General features: G+C 44.8%; 1 protein-coding gene across 1 annotated transcript; it reads right to left on the reverse strand.

The window, feature by feature from the left end:
• Positions 1–9,020: 9,020 nt before the first annotated feature.
• LOC311121480 (putative tRNA(His) guanylyltransferase) lies at positions 9,021–13,776 on the reverse strand. The gene is given in 6 exon segments (XM_084195965.1): positions 9,021–11,769; positions 12,232–12,339; positions 12,679–12,742; positions 12,744–12,765; positions 12,897–13,066; positions 13,614–13,776. Coding segments are annotated over 6 exon segments (660 nt in total). The 5' UTR covers positions 13,736–13,776; the 3' UTR covers positions 9,021–11,595.
• Between the last annotated feature and the right edge of the window lie 1,518 nt (positions 13,777–15,294).

Consider the following 15,294-nt stretch of genomic DNA (forward strand, 5'->3'; position numbering starts at 1 on the left):
ATGATAGCTCCAGATAATAGCCCTGGCAATGTCAAACACAGCACATTCATTTTGCAACACTGTGGATCGATACTAGGACCATAAGAGGATATGTATTTTATTCAGCTATGATAGAACTCCAGATCTCCAGTATTATTCTAGTACTACAGTGATTACTTACTCCTTCCTATATTGGAGCTAAAAAAGGTTTTACTGCCAATACTCTTATCATGTTGTTAGTCTATCCTCTTGGTTTGAGTGCACATATTGAATGTTACTCTTGATAAGAGCGTCTGCTTAAATGTTTAAAATATATAATGTAACCTGACATGTGTGAGTATCATATCTGCCCAGGCAGCATACTGAAATACTGATATATACAATGTTAACCACGGCACAGTGAATTTAGAAAATAACAATAATTGCAGCCGTATGCTTTCAAACAAACACCTTACTGTGGAGAAATGCTGAATGTAACACACTTTCCTCACACTAACTCAACCAGTGAGTTTACAGTGACAGTAAACTGACTGGAATGTTCTAGTAATCTTGCAGTTTTAGTTTCTTTCTTTTTCAGGTTCCTGAGGATGTTGAGCGGTCAGATTACTAAAGGTTCCTCTGAGGATGTTGAGCGGTCAGATTACTAAAGGTTCCTCTGAGGATGTTAAGCGGTCAGATTACTAAAGGTTCCTCTGAGGATGTTAAGCGGTCAGATTACTAAAAGGTTCCTCTGAGGATGTTAAGCGGTCAGATTACTAAAGGTTCCTCTGAGGATGTTGAGCGGTCAGATTACTAAAGGTTCCTCTGAGAATGTTAAGCGGTCAGATTACTAAAAGGTTCCTCTGAGGATGTTGAGCAGTCAGATTACTAAAGGTTCCTCTGAGGATGTTAAGCGGTCAGATTACTAAAGGTTCCTCTGAGGATGTTGAGCGGTCAGATTACTAAAGGTTCCTCTGAGGATGTTAAGCGGTCAGATTACTAAAGGTTCCTCTGAGGATGTTGAGCGGTCAGATTACTAAAGGTTCCTCTGAGGATGTTAAGCGGTCAGATTACTAAAGGTTCCTCTGAGGATGTTGAGCGGTCAGATTACTAAAGGTTCCTCTGAGGATGTTAAGCGGTCAGATTACTAAAGGTTCCTCTGAGGATGTTAAGCGGTCAGATTACTAAAGGTTCCTCTGAGGATGTTAAGCGGTCAGATTACTAAAGGTTCCTCTGAGGATGTTAAGCGGTCAGATTACTAAAGGTTCCTCTGAGGATGTTAAGCGGTCAGATTACTAAAGGTTCCTCTGAGGATGTTGAGCGGTCAGATTACTAAAGGTTCCTCTGAGGATGTTGAGCGGTCAGATTACTAAAGGTTCCTCTGAGGATGTTGAGCGGTCAGATTACTAAAGGTTCCTCTGAGGATGTTGAGCGGTCAGATTACTAAAGGTTCCTCTGAGGATGTTGAGCGGTCAGATTACTAAAGGTTCCTCTGAGGATGTTAAGCGGTCAGATTACTAAAGGTTCCTCTGAGGATGTTGAGCGGTCAGATTACTAAAGGTTCCTCTGAGGATGTTAAACGGTCAGATTACTAAAGGTTCCTCTGAGGATGTTAAGCAGTCAGATTACTAAAGGTTCCTCTGAGGATGTTGAGCGGTCAGATTACTAAAGGTTCCTCTGAGGATGTTGAGCGGTCAGATTACTAAAGGTTCCTCTGAGGATGTTGAGCGGTCAGATTACTAAAGGTTCCTCTGAGGATGTTGAGCAGTCAGATTACTAAAGGTTCCTCTGAGGATGTTGAGCGGTCAGATTACTAAAGGTTCCTCTGAGGATGTTGAGCGGTCAGATTACTAAAGGTTCCTCTGAGGATGTTGAGCGGTCAGATTACTAAAGCACAACCTCAGTAAAATAGTACCTAATTTCAAAGAATGTCTGCAAATCACACAGACAAAGACACACACATACACACCCTGATGGTAATCACTCCCCCAGCTGTAATGTGACCACCTGGTGGGATTTTCTCCCTGAGGGGAGGGTCAGCCAGACATAGCCGAGTCACGCTCTCTCTGTGTGTGTCTCACCAGCATAACTTTTCCAACCCTGAGGACAGGTTTAACCCCACCTCTTATTTTCACTGATTTTGTCACTGCAGTAAACTGTCAAAATGGGTTGTCTTTCCATTCAGTTTTTTTAAATAGAAATACATGTGTAATATTCCTAAAGGTGGAAGTCTGCTGTTCCCTGGAAGTCAATGTAATCCCTCCACCTGCGGCCAGAGGGACTCAGAGTCTTTGTGTTGTTAGCCAGATGATCTGAGACATTGTGACACAGGTCAATGTGTCGTTAGCCATTACAGCATCGATGTTGACAGACACATCCTTCCTCTACGTCCTTTTCAACTGATAAGAAGTCCAACAGAAGGACAAGATAGTCACTTCCTGTTTCCCCTCAGGTTTTAGGTGACATCCCTCTATCTTTCTCTACTCCATCCCCCTCTCCCTCCCTCCCTACGTAAAACACATGTTCACTTTGACATCTTGTCTAACTAAACTCAAACATATGGGAAAGCCTGAATGATGAGGTCTGAGACTGTGTGTGTGTGTGCTACTGTGCTTCCTCACCAAGCTGCCCCTCAGTCACTATCAATGTATAACTTTGTATTGTACAGTACATTATGGTATAGTACAGTAAGGTTCTTACTCATTCCTGTGCAGAAGGAGTGTCATCTCCTCTCCTTCAGCTGTGATAAGGACCTCTGCCTCAGACGGGTGCTGCTCCAGAGAAATAGAATAATATCTCTCTAACATTACATCTCTCTAACATTACATCTCTCTAACATTATATCTAACATTGTCTCTAACATTATACAGTGGGGGAAAAAGTATTTAGTCAGCCACCAATTGTGCAAGTTCTCCCACTTAAAAAGATGAGAGAGGCCTGTAATTTTCATAATAGGTACACGTCAACTATGACAGACAAATTGAGTAAAAACATTCCAGAAAATCACATTGTAGGATTTTTAATGAATTTATTTGCAAATTATGGTGGAAAATAAGTATTTGGTCACCTACAAACAAGCAAGATTTCTGGCTCTCACAGACCTGTAACTTCTTCTTTAAGAGGCTCCTCTGTCCTCCACTCGTTACCTGTATTAATGGCACCTGTTTGAACTTGTTATCAGTATAAAAGACACCTGTCCACAACCTCAAACAGTCACACTCCAAACTCCACTATGGCCAAGACCAAAGAGCTGTCAAAGGACACCAGAAACAAAATTGTAGACCTGCACCAGGCTGGGAAGACTGAATCTGCAATAGGTAAGCAGCTTGGTTTGAAGAAATCAACTGTGGGAGCAATTATTAGGAAATGGAAGACATACAAGACCACTGATAATCTCCCTCGATCTGGGGCTCCACGCAAGATCTCACCCCGTGGGGTCAAAATGATCACAAGAACGGTGAGCAAAAATCCCAGAACCACACGGGGGGACCTAGTGAATGACCTGCAGAGAGCTGGGACCAAAGTAACAAAGCCTATCATCAGTAACACACTACGCCGCCAGGGACTCAAATCCTGCAGTGCCAGACGTGTCCCCCTGCTTAAGCCAGTACATGTCCAGGCCCGTCTGAAGTTTGCTAGAGTGCATTTGGATGATCCAGAAGAGGATTGGGAGAATGTCATATGGTCAGATGAAACCAAAATATAACTTTTTGGTAAAAACTCAACTCGTCGTGTTTGGAGGACAAAGAATGCTGAGTTGCATCCAAAGAACACCATACCTACTGTGAAGCATGGAGGTGGAAACGTCATGCTTTGGGGCTGTTTTTCTGCAAAGGGACCAGGACGACTGATCCGTGTAAAGGAAAGAATGAATGGGGCCATGTATTGTGAGATTTTGAGTAAAAACCTCCTTCCATCAGCAAGGGCATTGAAGATGAAACGTGGCTGGGTCTTTCAGCATGACAATGATCCCAAACACACCGCCCGGGCAACGAAGGAGTGGCTTCGTAAGAAGCATTTCAAGGTCCTGGAGTGGCCTAGCCAGTCTCCAGATCTCAACCCCATAGAAAATCTTTGGAGGGAGTTGAAAGTCCGTGTTGCCCAGCGACAGCCCCAAAACATCACTGCTCTAGAGGAGATCTGCATGGAGGAATGGGCCAAAATACCAGCAACAGTGTGTGAAAACCTTGTGAAGACTTACAGAAAACGTTTGACCTGTGTCATTGCCAACAAAGGTATTGAGAAACTTTTGTTATTGACCAAATACTTATTTTCCACCATAATTTGCAAATAAATTCATTAAAAATCCTACAATGTGATTTTCTGGATTTTATTTTCTCATTTTGTCTGTCATAGTTGACGTGTACCTATGATGAAAATTACAGGCCTCTCTCATCTTTTGAAGTGGGAGAACTTGCACAATTGGTGGCTGACTAAATACTTTTTTTCCCCACTGTATCTCTCTTACATATCTAACATTATATCTCTCAAGCATTATATTGATTATATCTCTCTAATATGTCTCTCTAGCATTATATCTCTCTAACATGTAACGTGTGAAATGTGTTGTGCTATTTTAGAGGACAACCATGTATGTCTCTCTGAGTTAGTAGGGAATGTCAGTGATAAGATAGGATCTCACCTTCTCTCCATGGATGGACCTCCTGTGTCTTGCCGGCTGCAGCCAGTGTGGATAGGTAATCTCATAGCGCTCTATGGGTTCTATTCTGTGGCTGCTCTCCTGAGGGCTCGGTCCCAGCTCCTCTACACACAGGAATTACAACCATGTCAATAAAGGGGGCAGTAGAAGATTTTAATATGACGTCTCCTGATAAAATATAATAAAACAAGCTTGAGTAGTCATTGTAAAAACAAATCAAATACATTTTTATTTGTTACATGCCTCGTAAAACAACAGGTGTAGACTAACAGTGAAATGCTTACTTACGGGCCCTTCCCAACAATGCAGAGAGAAAGAAAATAGAGAAATAACAGAAACGTAAAACACGTAATAATGAAACACAATGAGTAACGATAACTTGGCTATATACACGGGGTACCAGTACAGAGTCCATTTGCAGGGATACGAGGTAATTGAGGTAGATATGTACATATAACTAAGAATAGAGTGACAGATAATAAACAGTAGCAGCAGCGTATGTGATGAGTCCAAAAGGTTAGTGCAAAAAAGAGTCAATGCAAACAGTCCGGTAGCTTTTTGGTTAAAGGTGCAATATGCAGAAATTGCTCCGCCATTTTCTGGTTGCTAAAATTCTAGTTTATGTGACAAAACAAGAGAATCATTGTACCATCTAAACCACTGTGAAATATATTTTAAATAACCAAAAATATTGTATTTTCAGCTGGTGTACAAAACCGGAAGTAAAAGACACAAAAACAAAACTTAAGAACGGGAAGCCTATAAATAGCGCAAACAGAACAGATCTACAGCTTCTTAGACTTGCTTTCGATGCAAATGACAGATCTATAACTAAGATATCTATGTACATTTGGTCAGGTCGCCCAAAATGTTACATAATGCAGCTTTAACTATTTAACTAACTATTTAGCGGTCTTATGGCTTGGCGGTAGAAGCTGTTCAGGGTCCTGTTGGTTCCAGACTTGGTGCATCGGTACCCTTTGCAGTGCAGTAGCAGAGAGAACAGTCTATGACTTGGGTGGCTGGAGTCTTTGACAATTTTTAGGGCCTTCCTCTGACACCGAATATATTGATAAAAGTCACCTTGTCCAAGAGAGATTGACATGGTTATCAAAAAGTCATGCCAGAGTAAGCCTACACAAAACACAACCCTTATTTTAAGTTTCTAAAATTCCCTATGGGAAAAATTAAAAGTGGGAAAAGAAAATCAGTTTGACTGCTAGGTTTTATGGGTATTATGACACCTCCACTGTGGGGCTCTATACAGTTAGTTGAGTGCAGTCTCGGTTTGTGGTGGTAAATAGACAGCTACGAAAAATATACACTGAACAAAAATATAAACGCAACATGTAAAGTGTTAGTCCTATGTTTCATGAGCTGACATAAAAGATTCCCAAAATGTTCCATACACACAAAAAACGTATTTCTCTCAAATGTTGTGTGAGCAATTTTCCTTTGCCAATATAATCCATCCACCTGACAGGTGTGGCATATCAAGAAGCTGATTAAACAGCATGATCATTACACAGGTACACCTTGTGCTGGGGACAATAAAAGGCCACTCTAAAATGTGCAGTTTTGTTACAAAACACAACACCACAGCTGTCTCAAGTTGAGGGAGCATGCAATTAGCATGCTGACTGCAGGACTGTCCACCAAAGCTGTTGCAAGAGAATTTAAAATTCCATAAGCCACCTCCAACATCATTTTAGAGAATTACAATTTGGCAGTACGTCCAACCGGCCTCACAACCGCAGTATGGCATAGTGTGGGCGAGCGGTTTGCTGATGTCAACGTTGTGAACAGAGTGCCCCATGGTGGCGGTGTGGTTATTGTATGGGCCTGCATAAGCTACAGACAATGAACAAAATTGCATTTTATCTATGACAATTTGAATGCACAGAGATACCGTGACGAGATCCTGAGTCCCATTGTCGTACCAGTCATCCGGCGCCATCACCTCATGTTTCAGCATGATAATGCACGGCCCCATGTCGCAAGAATCTGTAAACAATTCCTGGAAGCTGAAAATGTCCCAGTTCTTCCATGGCCTGCATACTCACCAGACATGTTACCCTTTGAGCATGTTTGGGATGCTGTGGATTGACGTGTACCACAGCGTGTTCCAGTTCCCGTCAATATCCAGCAACTTCGAACAGTCATTGAAGAGGAGTGGGACAACATTCCACAGGCCACAATCAACAGCCTGATCAACTCTATGCGAATGAGATGTGTTGCGCTGCATGAGGCAAATGGTGGTCACACCAGATACTGACTGGTTTTCTGATCCACGCCCCTACCTTTGTTTGTTGTTGAAGGTATCTGTGACCAACAGATGCATATCTGTATTCCCAGTCAAGTAACATAGCCTCCCGTGTAGCTCAGTTGGTAGAGCATGGCGCTTGCAACGCCAGGGTTGTGGGTTCGATTCCCGCGGGGGTGGGGGCAAGTATAAAAAATGTATGCACTCACTAACTGTAAGTCGCTAATCTGCTAAATGACAAAAATTTAAATGTAATCCATAGATTAGGGCCTAATTAATTTATTGATCTTTGAAATTGTTGCATGTTGCTTTATATTTTTGTTCAGTAAAGATGAAAACTCGCTTGGTAAATTAGTATGGTCTACAGCTTATGAGATGAAAAATATGCACATTCTACAGGTAGCCAACAGGAAATTCTGTAGTTGACTGTATATACACCTGAACTCAGTACATTCTTTGAGAAGTTGTCAAAATAATAGACTGCACTAGAAAACTTGCTTATGTTATGAATGAATAAGAACATGTATTATTTCAAACATTCACAATATCCTATACTAAGAAAGACTCAATAAGACATGAAAACACCTGTAAACACACATGGGCGGAGTTAACTAACATTATGCACAGTTCAAAATAAATTATCCTTAAATATTTATCAATCATCCAGAAAAAGTAAATGTCCAATCATTAACTTACTGATTATTGTAATGAATAAACAGACTTACCGGCAGCAGCGTCGTGACCAGATACAACAGACCCAACACAGCAGATAACGACAATCAAATAAAGACTCAGACAGGAATATACAGAACTCAGATTAAAGCAGGTTAACTGTTCTCCTGGACTCATGCTAAAATAAAGGGTTTGAAATTAAACCCGAAAATATAATCGGTAACAGGAGTACGAAAAAATGCATATGCAAAGGACAAATAATAGCTGCCTGTCGACAGATCCTATGCCGCGGCTAAATGTGTAGGCGACAATAGCGCTCTATCGCTCTGTCTGTTCGGGATGCTTCCACAGAGGAAGAGCGCATCTTTTATCTGTTTCATTCAGTTATTCATTTCATTTTCAGTCCCTCCCCTTTACCCTATAAGTAACTGGTCGTGCGTGCGCCCGGCAGCGCGACTGAGACGCTCCAACGATTTCTGTGAGCCTATCGGTTTTGAAGACGGTTGAAGACTATATATTATTTTATGACGGCCCTAACACCTATGCGTTAGCATATAAAAAAAAGTAATGATTTTTTTTCAAGTAATGATATGATAGGCGAATGGGAATTTTCAGAAATACAGAACGTCTCATGGCAATACTATAAAACATTTATACTAAAGATTAATTCTGTCACACAGCTCAGGCAATGTCCTAAAGGCCTCCTATTCCCTATATAGTGCACTGCTTTTGACCAGAGCCCATTTGACTGTAGGCACTCTGGGTGATAGTTATTGTTAGCACACTGGTGGTTTCTTGGCAGAGGGACAGTACAGCATGCCATGACCATGCTTGGGTTGGCACCATCTCTGGGCAGGGATAGTAGTGGAGGGCAATCTGGTTTATGTAGGCCTACAGTACCAGCATTGTGTTTGATTTTACTGTACCTGAGAAACTAGGCTCCATCTTGTTTTTGCCCAGTCCCACCAAAAGCAATAACATTTATCAGCCACTGTAAACCAGGGTGTGTTGAACATGTCACACACTGTCAGGTGGAGGGGGTTTGAGTATGTCTGATAATATTAGAAGTGTCTAGTGTGCAGGAGACAGACCAGTATGCCATTCTCCTCTATCATCTAAAAGGAACTCTGGCACCGAAACACCATTCATTTATTGGTCAGCTATTGATTTTTATGTGATTCCATTAAAAGCCATTGCACGCAGGCACACAAACACACTTACCAGAAACCTGCTGGGACATCATGGAGACACAGGACGAAACATTAATAGTCAAAGACTACAGAATTGTCCTTTGTGAATTGAAATGGTGAGATATTCAGTTCACACCCACAAGGAAGCTTAAGTGACCAAAAGCAGCTGCAAACAGAGAAGAAATGAGACCGAAAGAGAGAAATGATCAGACATGCTTCTCAGTGAGACAAGCAGATCCTCTCTGTGGTTAACTGGCACATGCCCACACGCCCAACAGTAAGCCTACTAGTTTATTAGGATGATATAACATGCCAGCATTACCGCAGGAAAAAACATAATCAACAAATACTCTCTTGGTTTAACAGTTCCAGGCATAGAAAGACAGGCCGTATTTAAATCACAGTAAAATATTTGAATACAGTACATGAGCAAAGAGCATGATGGTGTTTGAGTTATGAAAGGACCGCCGACAATTTGTTCCAATCAAGAGTTAGTGATTAACAGTATCTGTCCATACAGAGTCCATGCCAGCTCTCAACCCTCTCCATCCCACAGCAGGAGAATTTAGGAGTACAACGAACTCACCCTAGGCTAGACTCTGTCCATGTTCAACATTATCCACAGAGGGCCGGTGTCTGTGCTGGTTTCTGCTCTAAATTATCCACAGAGGGCCGGTGTCTGTGCTGGTTTCAGCTCTACATTATCCACAGAGGGCCGGTGTCTGTGCTGGTTTCTGCTCTAAATTATCCACAGAGGGCCGGTGTCTGTGCTGGTTTCAGCTCTACATTATCCACAGAGGGCCGGTGTCTGTGCTGGTTTCTGCTCTACATTATCCACAGAGGGCCGGTGTCTGTGCTGGTTTCTGCTCTAAATTATCCACAGAGGGCCGGTGTCTGTGCTGGTTTCTGCTCTACATTATCCACAGAGGGCCGGTGTCTGTGCTGGTTTCTGCTCTAAATTATCCACAGAGGGCCGGTGTCTGTGCTGGTTTCTGCTCTACATTATCCACAGAGGGCCGGTGTCTGTGCTGGTTTCTGCTCTACATTATCCACAGAGGGCCGGTGTCTGTGCTGGTTTCAGCTCTACATTATCCACAGAGGGCCGGTGTCTGTGCTGGTTTCTGCTCTACATTATCCACAGAGGGCCGGTGTCTGTGCTGGTTTCTGCTCTACATTATCCACAGAGGGCCGGTGTCTGTGCTGGTTTCTGCTCTAAATTATCCACAGAGGGCCGGTGTCTGTGCTGGTTTCTGCTCTACATTATCCACAGAGGGCTGGTGTCTGTGCTGGTTTCTGCTCTAAATTATCCACAGAGGGCCGGTGTCTGTGCTGGTTTCAGCTCTACATTATCCACAGAGGGCCGGTGTCTGTGCTAGTTTCTGCTCTACATTATCCACAGAGGGCCGGTGTCTGTGCTGGTTTCAGCTCTACATTATCCACAGAGGGCCGGTGTCTGTGCTAGTTTCTGCTCTACATTATCCACAGAGGGCCGGTGTCTGTGCTGGTTTCTGCTCTACATTATCCACAGAGGGCCGGTGTCTGTGCTGGTTTCTGCTCTAAATTATCCACAGAGGGCCGGTGTCTGTGCTGGTTTCTGCTCTACATTATCCACAGAGGGCCGGTGTCTGTGCTGGTTTCTGCTCTACATTATCCACAGAGGGCCGGTGTCTGTGCTGGTTTCTGCTCTACATTATCCACAGAGGGCCGGTGTCTGTGCTGGTTTCTGCTCTACATTATCCACAGAGGGCCGGTGTCTGTGCTGGTTTCTGCTCTACATTATCCACAGAGGGCCGGTGTCTGTGCTGGTTTCTGCTCTACATTATCCACAGAGGGCCGGTGTCTGTGCTGGTTTCTGCTCTACATTATCCACAGAGGGCCGGTGTCTGTGCTGGTTTCTGCTCTACATTATCCACAGAGGGCCGGTGTCTGTGCTGGTTTCTGCTCTACATTATCCACAGAGGGCTGGTGTCTGTGCTGGTTTCTGCTCTACATTATCCACAGAGGGCCGGTGTCTGTGCTGGTTTCTGCTCTACATTATCCACAGAGGGCCGGTGTCTGTGCTGGTTTCTGCTCTACATGCCCAGAGGATGCCTGGTTGTTCTTTAAAAGTCATTTCCTCTCAATCTTAAATAAACATGCCCCATTCAAAAAAATACAGAACTAAGAACAGATATAGCCCCTGGTTCTCCTCAGACTTGACTGCCCTTGACCAGCACAAAAACATCCTGTGGCGTACTGCATTAGCATCAAATAGCCCCCGCGATATGCAACTTTTCAGGGAAGTTAGGAACCAATATACACAAGCAGTCAGGAAAGCAAAGGCTAACTTTTTCAAACAGAAATTTGCATCCTGTAGCACTGACTCCAAAAAGTTTTGGGACACTGTAAAGTCCATGGAGAATAAGAGCACTTCCTCCCAGCTGCCCACTGCACTGAGGCTAGGAAACACTATCACCACCGATAAATCTACAATAATCAAGAATTTCAACAAGCATTTTGCTACGGCTGGCCATGCTTTCCACCTGGCTACCACAACCCCGGCCACCAACTCTGCACCCTCCGCTGCAACTTGCCCATGCCCAATCCACAGAGGGCCGGTGTCTGTGCTGGTTTCTGCTCTACATTATCCACAGAGGGCCGGTGTCTGTGCTGGTTTCTGCTCTACATTATCCACAGTGGGCCGGTGTCTGTGCTGGTTTCTGCTCTACATTATCCACAGAGGGCCGGTGTCTGTGCTGGTTTCTGCTCTACATTATCCACAGAGGGCCGGTGTCTGTGCTGGTTTCTGCTCTACATTATCCACAGAGGGCCGGTGTCTGTGCTGGTTTCTGCTCTACTAGGAAAAGTTCCGCTCAGCAGTTGTCATCTTCTAGAATGTGGGGGTGTTCCTCCCAGAACTGGTCCCCTATGACGTCACAGTGGTGGGCACTGACACGTCTCCTGGTGCGTGTCACTGGCACCTCCTCCTCCTCCTCCTCCTTCTCCTCGTTGGGGAGCTTCACAGTCTTGGTCACTGTTTCTTCCAGCTGGGACAGAGGGAGGGAGGAAGGGGGGTAGAGAGTTTGACAGAAGCGAATGATGGGGTTAACCATCATAATAATATAATAATAATAGTAATTAGCAGGTGGGTGCTTACATTTGTCCTACTTCAGACGTGTGAATTATAATCTCACTCCCCCAGACACCCTTGGAGTGGGGTGTCACGGCCAGGGATGAGCAAGGCGACCCTGGAGCAATTAGGATTAAGTGCCTTGCTCAAGGGCACATTGACCGATTTTTTTACCTAGTCATCTCTGGGATTCAAACCAGAGGCATTTCAGTGACTGGCCAAACGCTCTTAACCGCTACCTACTGCCCTCACACACAAGCCAGGAAGTATTTCTATGAATGGATCTGAAATGGCATCCTATTCTCTATATAGTGCACTACTTTTGACAGGAGGCTCTATATAAGGAATAGGGTGCATTAAAGACAACCTGAGATCTCACCTTCTCCCAGATGAGGGTGGTTCCTTTCCTGTGGACCAGAGGCTCCTTGTTGTAATTGATATCAAACTCAGAAAACATGATCTCATTCTTATCTGCTGCCAACGTTCCCTGGGAGAGAGAGAGACAGACAGAGACCAAGAGAGAGGGAGCGAGAGAGAGAGAGACAGACAGAGGCCGAGAGAGAGGGAGATACATCAGAGATTTGATTATGTATCTAAAGGGCTTGGTAAATTAAATATGGAAAGGTCAACTGAGGTAGTTTTCAGTGAAAGTAAACAACATGATGTAGTCATCCATCCTAAAGCTATTATCATAATAATTATAAAGTTATGACCAACAAGCAGATGCCCCTTAGAAAATTACATACCTCAAAAAGAGCAGATATTTTAAGACTGTGACATACCCCCAAAGCTGTAATTATGCTAATCTGACTGGAGTAAGTCTCACCTTTAGCCTATCCTCTGCCTGTGTAGTGGTGAGTCCACCTTTCTGCACCAACGTCCAAAACACTGTTATACAGGTTGTTGAGATGACCTGGAGAGCACACACACAGGATTATGAAAGAGAACCAGAAATATGGAAGAAAATCTACTGTATTCAAAGCACACACCCACATGATCATGTATTGGGGGAATAGGAGAGTGTGTGTGTGTGTGTACACTTACAGTCAGCCTGCCTCCAGCTGAGGTAGTCCCGGAGGTTGCGGTTGCTAGGATACAGAACCACCCGCCCGTCAAACCCTGGGGGGTAGAGGAGGGGCTGGTCTCCGAAATAGTCCCTCCAGTAGAACACATAGGAAGAGGAGAACTGGGACACTACATAGGTCATCAGCTTACTGTAGGGGGGAGGAGGGGGGATGGAGGAGGGCAGGTAGAGGAGGGGAAGAGGAGTGGAGGGTGGATGGATGGAGGAGGGCAGGTAGAGGAGGGGGAGAGGAGTTGAGGGTGGGTGGATGGAGGAGGGCAGGTAGAGGAGGGGGAGAGGAGTGGAGGGTGGATGGAGGAGGGCAGGTAGAGGAGGGGGAGAGGAGTGGAGGGTGGGTGGGTGGATGGAGGAGGGCAGGTAGAGGAGGGGGAGAGGAGTGGAGGGTGGGTGGATGGAGGAGGGCAGGTAGAGGAGGGGGAGAGGAGTGGAGGGTGGGTGGATGGAGGAGGGCAGGTAGAGGAGGGGGAGAGGAGTGGAGGGTGGATGGAAGAGGGCAGGTAGAGGAGGGGGAGAGGAGTGGAGGGTGGATGGAGGAGGGCAGGTAGAGGAGGGAGAAGATGAGAAAAGTGAGGGGTCACTCAAACGCAATAAACATTTATTGTGTGTGGCTGTGGATGTGTGTGGTTGGGGAGTGTCTGTGTGGCGGTGTGTGTGTGTCTCTCTGTACATTCTATTACCTGGCTCTCCTCTTGAACCAGTTGGAGGTCCACTTGAAGACGAAGCTGAACTCGTCACTCTGTCCGTACGAGATGATGATGTCATCCAGGTCCTCCATGACAGACCTGGCACTGCGCGTCATCAGACCCAGAGCTCTGTCATCATTGGGCTTCAGGAAGTTGTGCTGCTCTGCAAACCTACAGCAACACAGGGTCAGTCAGTCAGTCAGTCAGTGGGTCGGTCAGTGGGTCAGTCAGTCAGTGGGTCAGTCAGTCAGTGGGTCAGTCAGTCAGTGGGTCGAGCTACAGTTACTAACACTAGTGGTAATTTGTCACCTGGCTTCTCATTCAGTTTCCCCAGTCCAATTCAAGGGTGCATCTCAATAATAAAATGCCTCCTTCCCTTCCTTCTTGGTCACTAAGCAATTGACTGTGAAATGGGACAGGAACTTCCTTTTATGGTAACGATTTTCTCCACATATTTAGTCTGCACAGATCATTCAGTTCAGAAGAGAGGAGAGGAGAGGATGCCAATTAATCCCAAAGGTCTTCGATGGGGTTGAGGTCAGGGCTCTGTGCAGGCCAGTCAAGTTCTTCCACACCGATCTCGACAAACCATTTCTGTATGGACCTTGCTTTGTGCACGGGGGCATTGTTATGCTGAAACAGGAAAGGGCCTTCCCTAAAATGTTGCCACAAAGTTGGAAGCACAGAATCGTCTAGAATGTAATTGTATGCTGTAGCATTACGATTTCCCTTCACTGGAACTAAGGGGCCAAGCCCGAACCATGAAAAACAGCCCCAGACCCTTATTCCTCCTCCACCAAACTTTCGTCCATCTAACTGCGAGATGGTGAAGTATGATTCATCACTCCAGAGAACGCGTTTCCACTGCTCCAGAGTCCAATGGCAGCGAGCTTTACACCACTCTAGCTGACGCTTGGCATTGACACATGGTGATATTCGGCAGTGTGCAGCTGCTCGGCCATGGAAACCCATTTCACAAAGCTCCCGACGAACAGTTCTTGTGTTGACGTTACTTCCACAGGCAGTTTGAACTCGGTAGTGAGTGTTGCAACCGAGGACAGACGACTTCACACGCTACGCGCTTCAGCACTCGGCGGTCCCGTTCTGTGAGCTTGTGTGGCCTAACACTTCGCGGCTGAGCCGTTGTTTCCACTTCACAATAACAGCACTTACAGTTGACTGGGGCAGCTCTAGCAAGGAAGAAATTTGATGAACTTGTTGGAAAAGTGGCACCATATGACCGTGCCACGTTGAAAGGCACTGAGCTCTTCAGTAAGGCCATTCTACTGCCAATGTTTGTCTATGGAGATTACATGGCTGTGTGCTCGATGTTATACACCAGTCAGCAACGGGTGTGGCTGAAATAGCCGAATCCAATAATTTCAAGAGGTGTCCACATACTTTTGTATATATAGTGTACTTACAAATGGTTGTCATCCTCTTCGGTTCATGATGAATACTTCCTTAATACAATGCTATAACTTAGTTTACTTTAGTTGAATCATTGTAAGTGATGCTATTGTCGAGGCAGTGCTGTAAAAAAAATTTTTTTGTGAGAATGTAGCTGGCAAAGGACAGAACAAGTTATTTTCGCCAGCGATTGTAAACAGTCCATCCACCAAATAGGTCCTACTCGAACAGATACTGCGAATTTCAGTTCCGGACAGTTTCTCAT

Source organism: Coregonus lavaretus (genome assembly GCF_964263955.1).
Source record: "Coregonus lavaretus genome assembly, contig: HAP1_SCAFFOLD_2145, whole genome shotgun sequence".
Classification (NCBI taxonomy): domain Eukaryota; kingdom Metazoa; phylum Chordata; class Actinopteri; order Salmoniformes; family Salmonidae; genus Coregonus; species Coregonus lavaretus.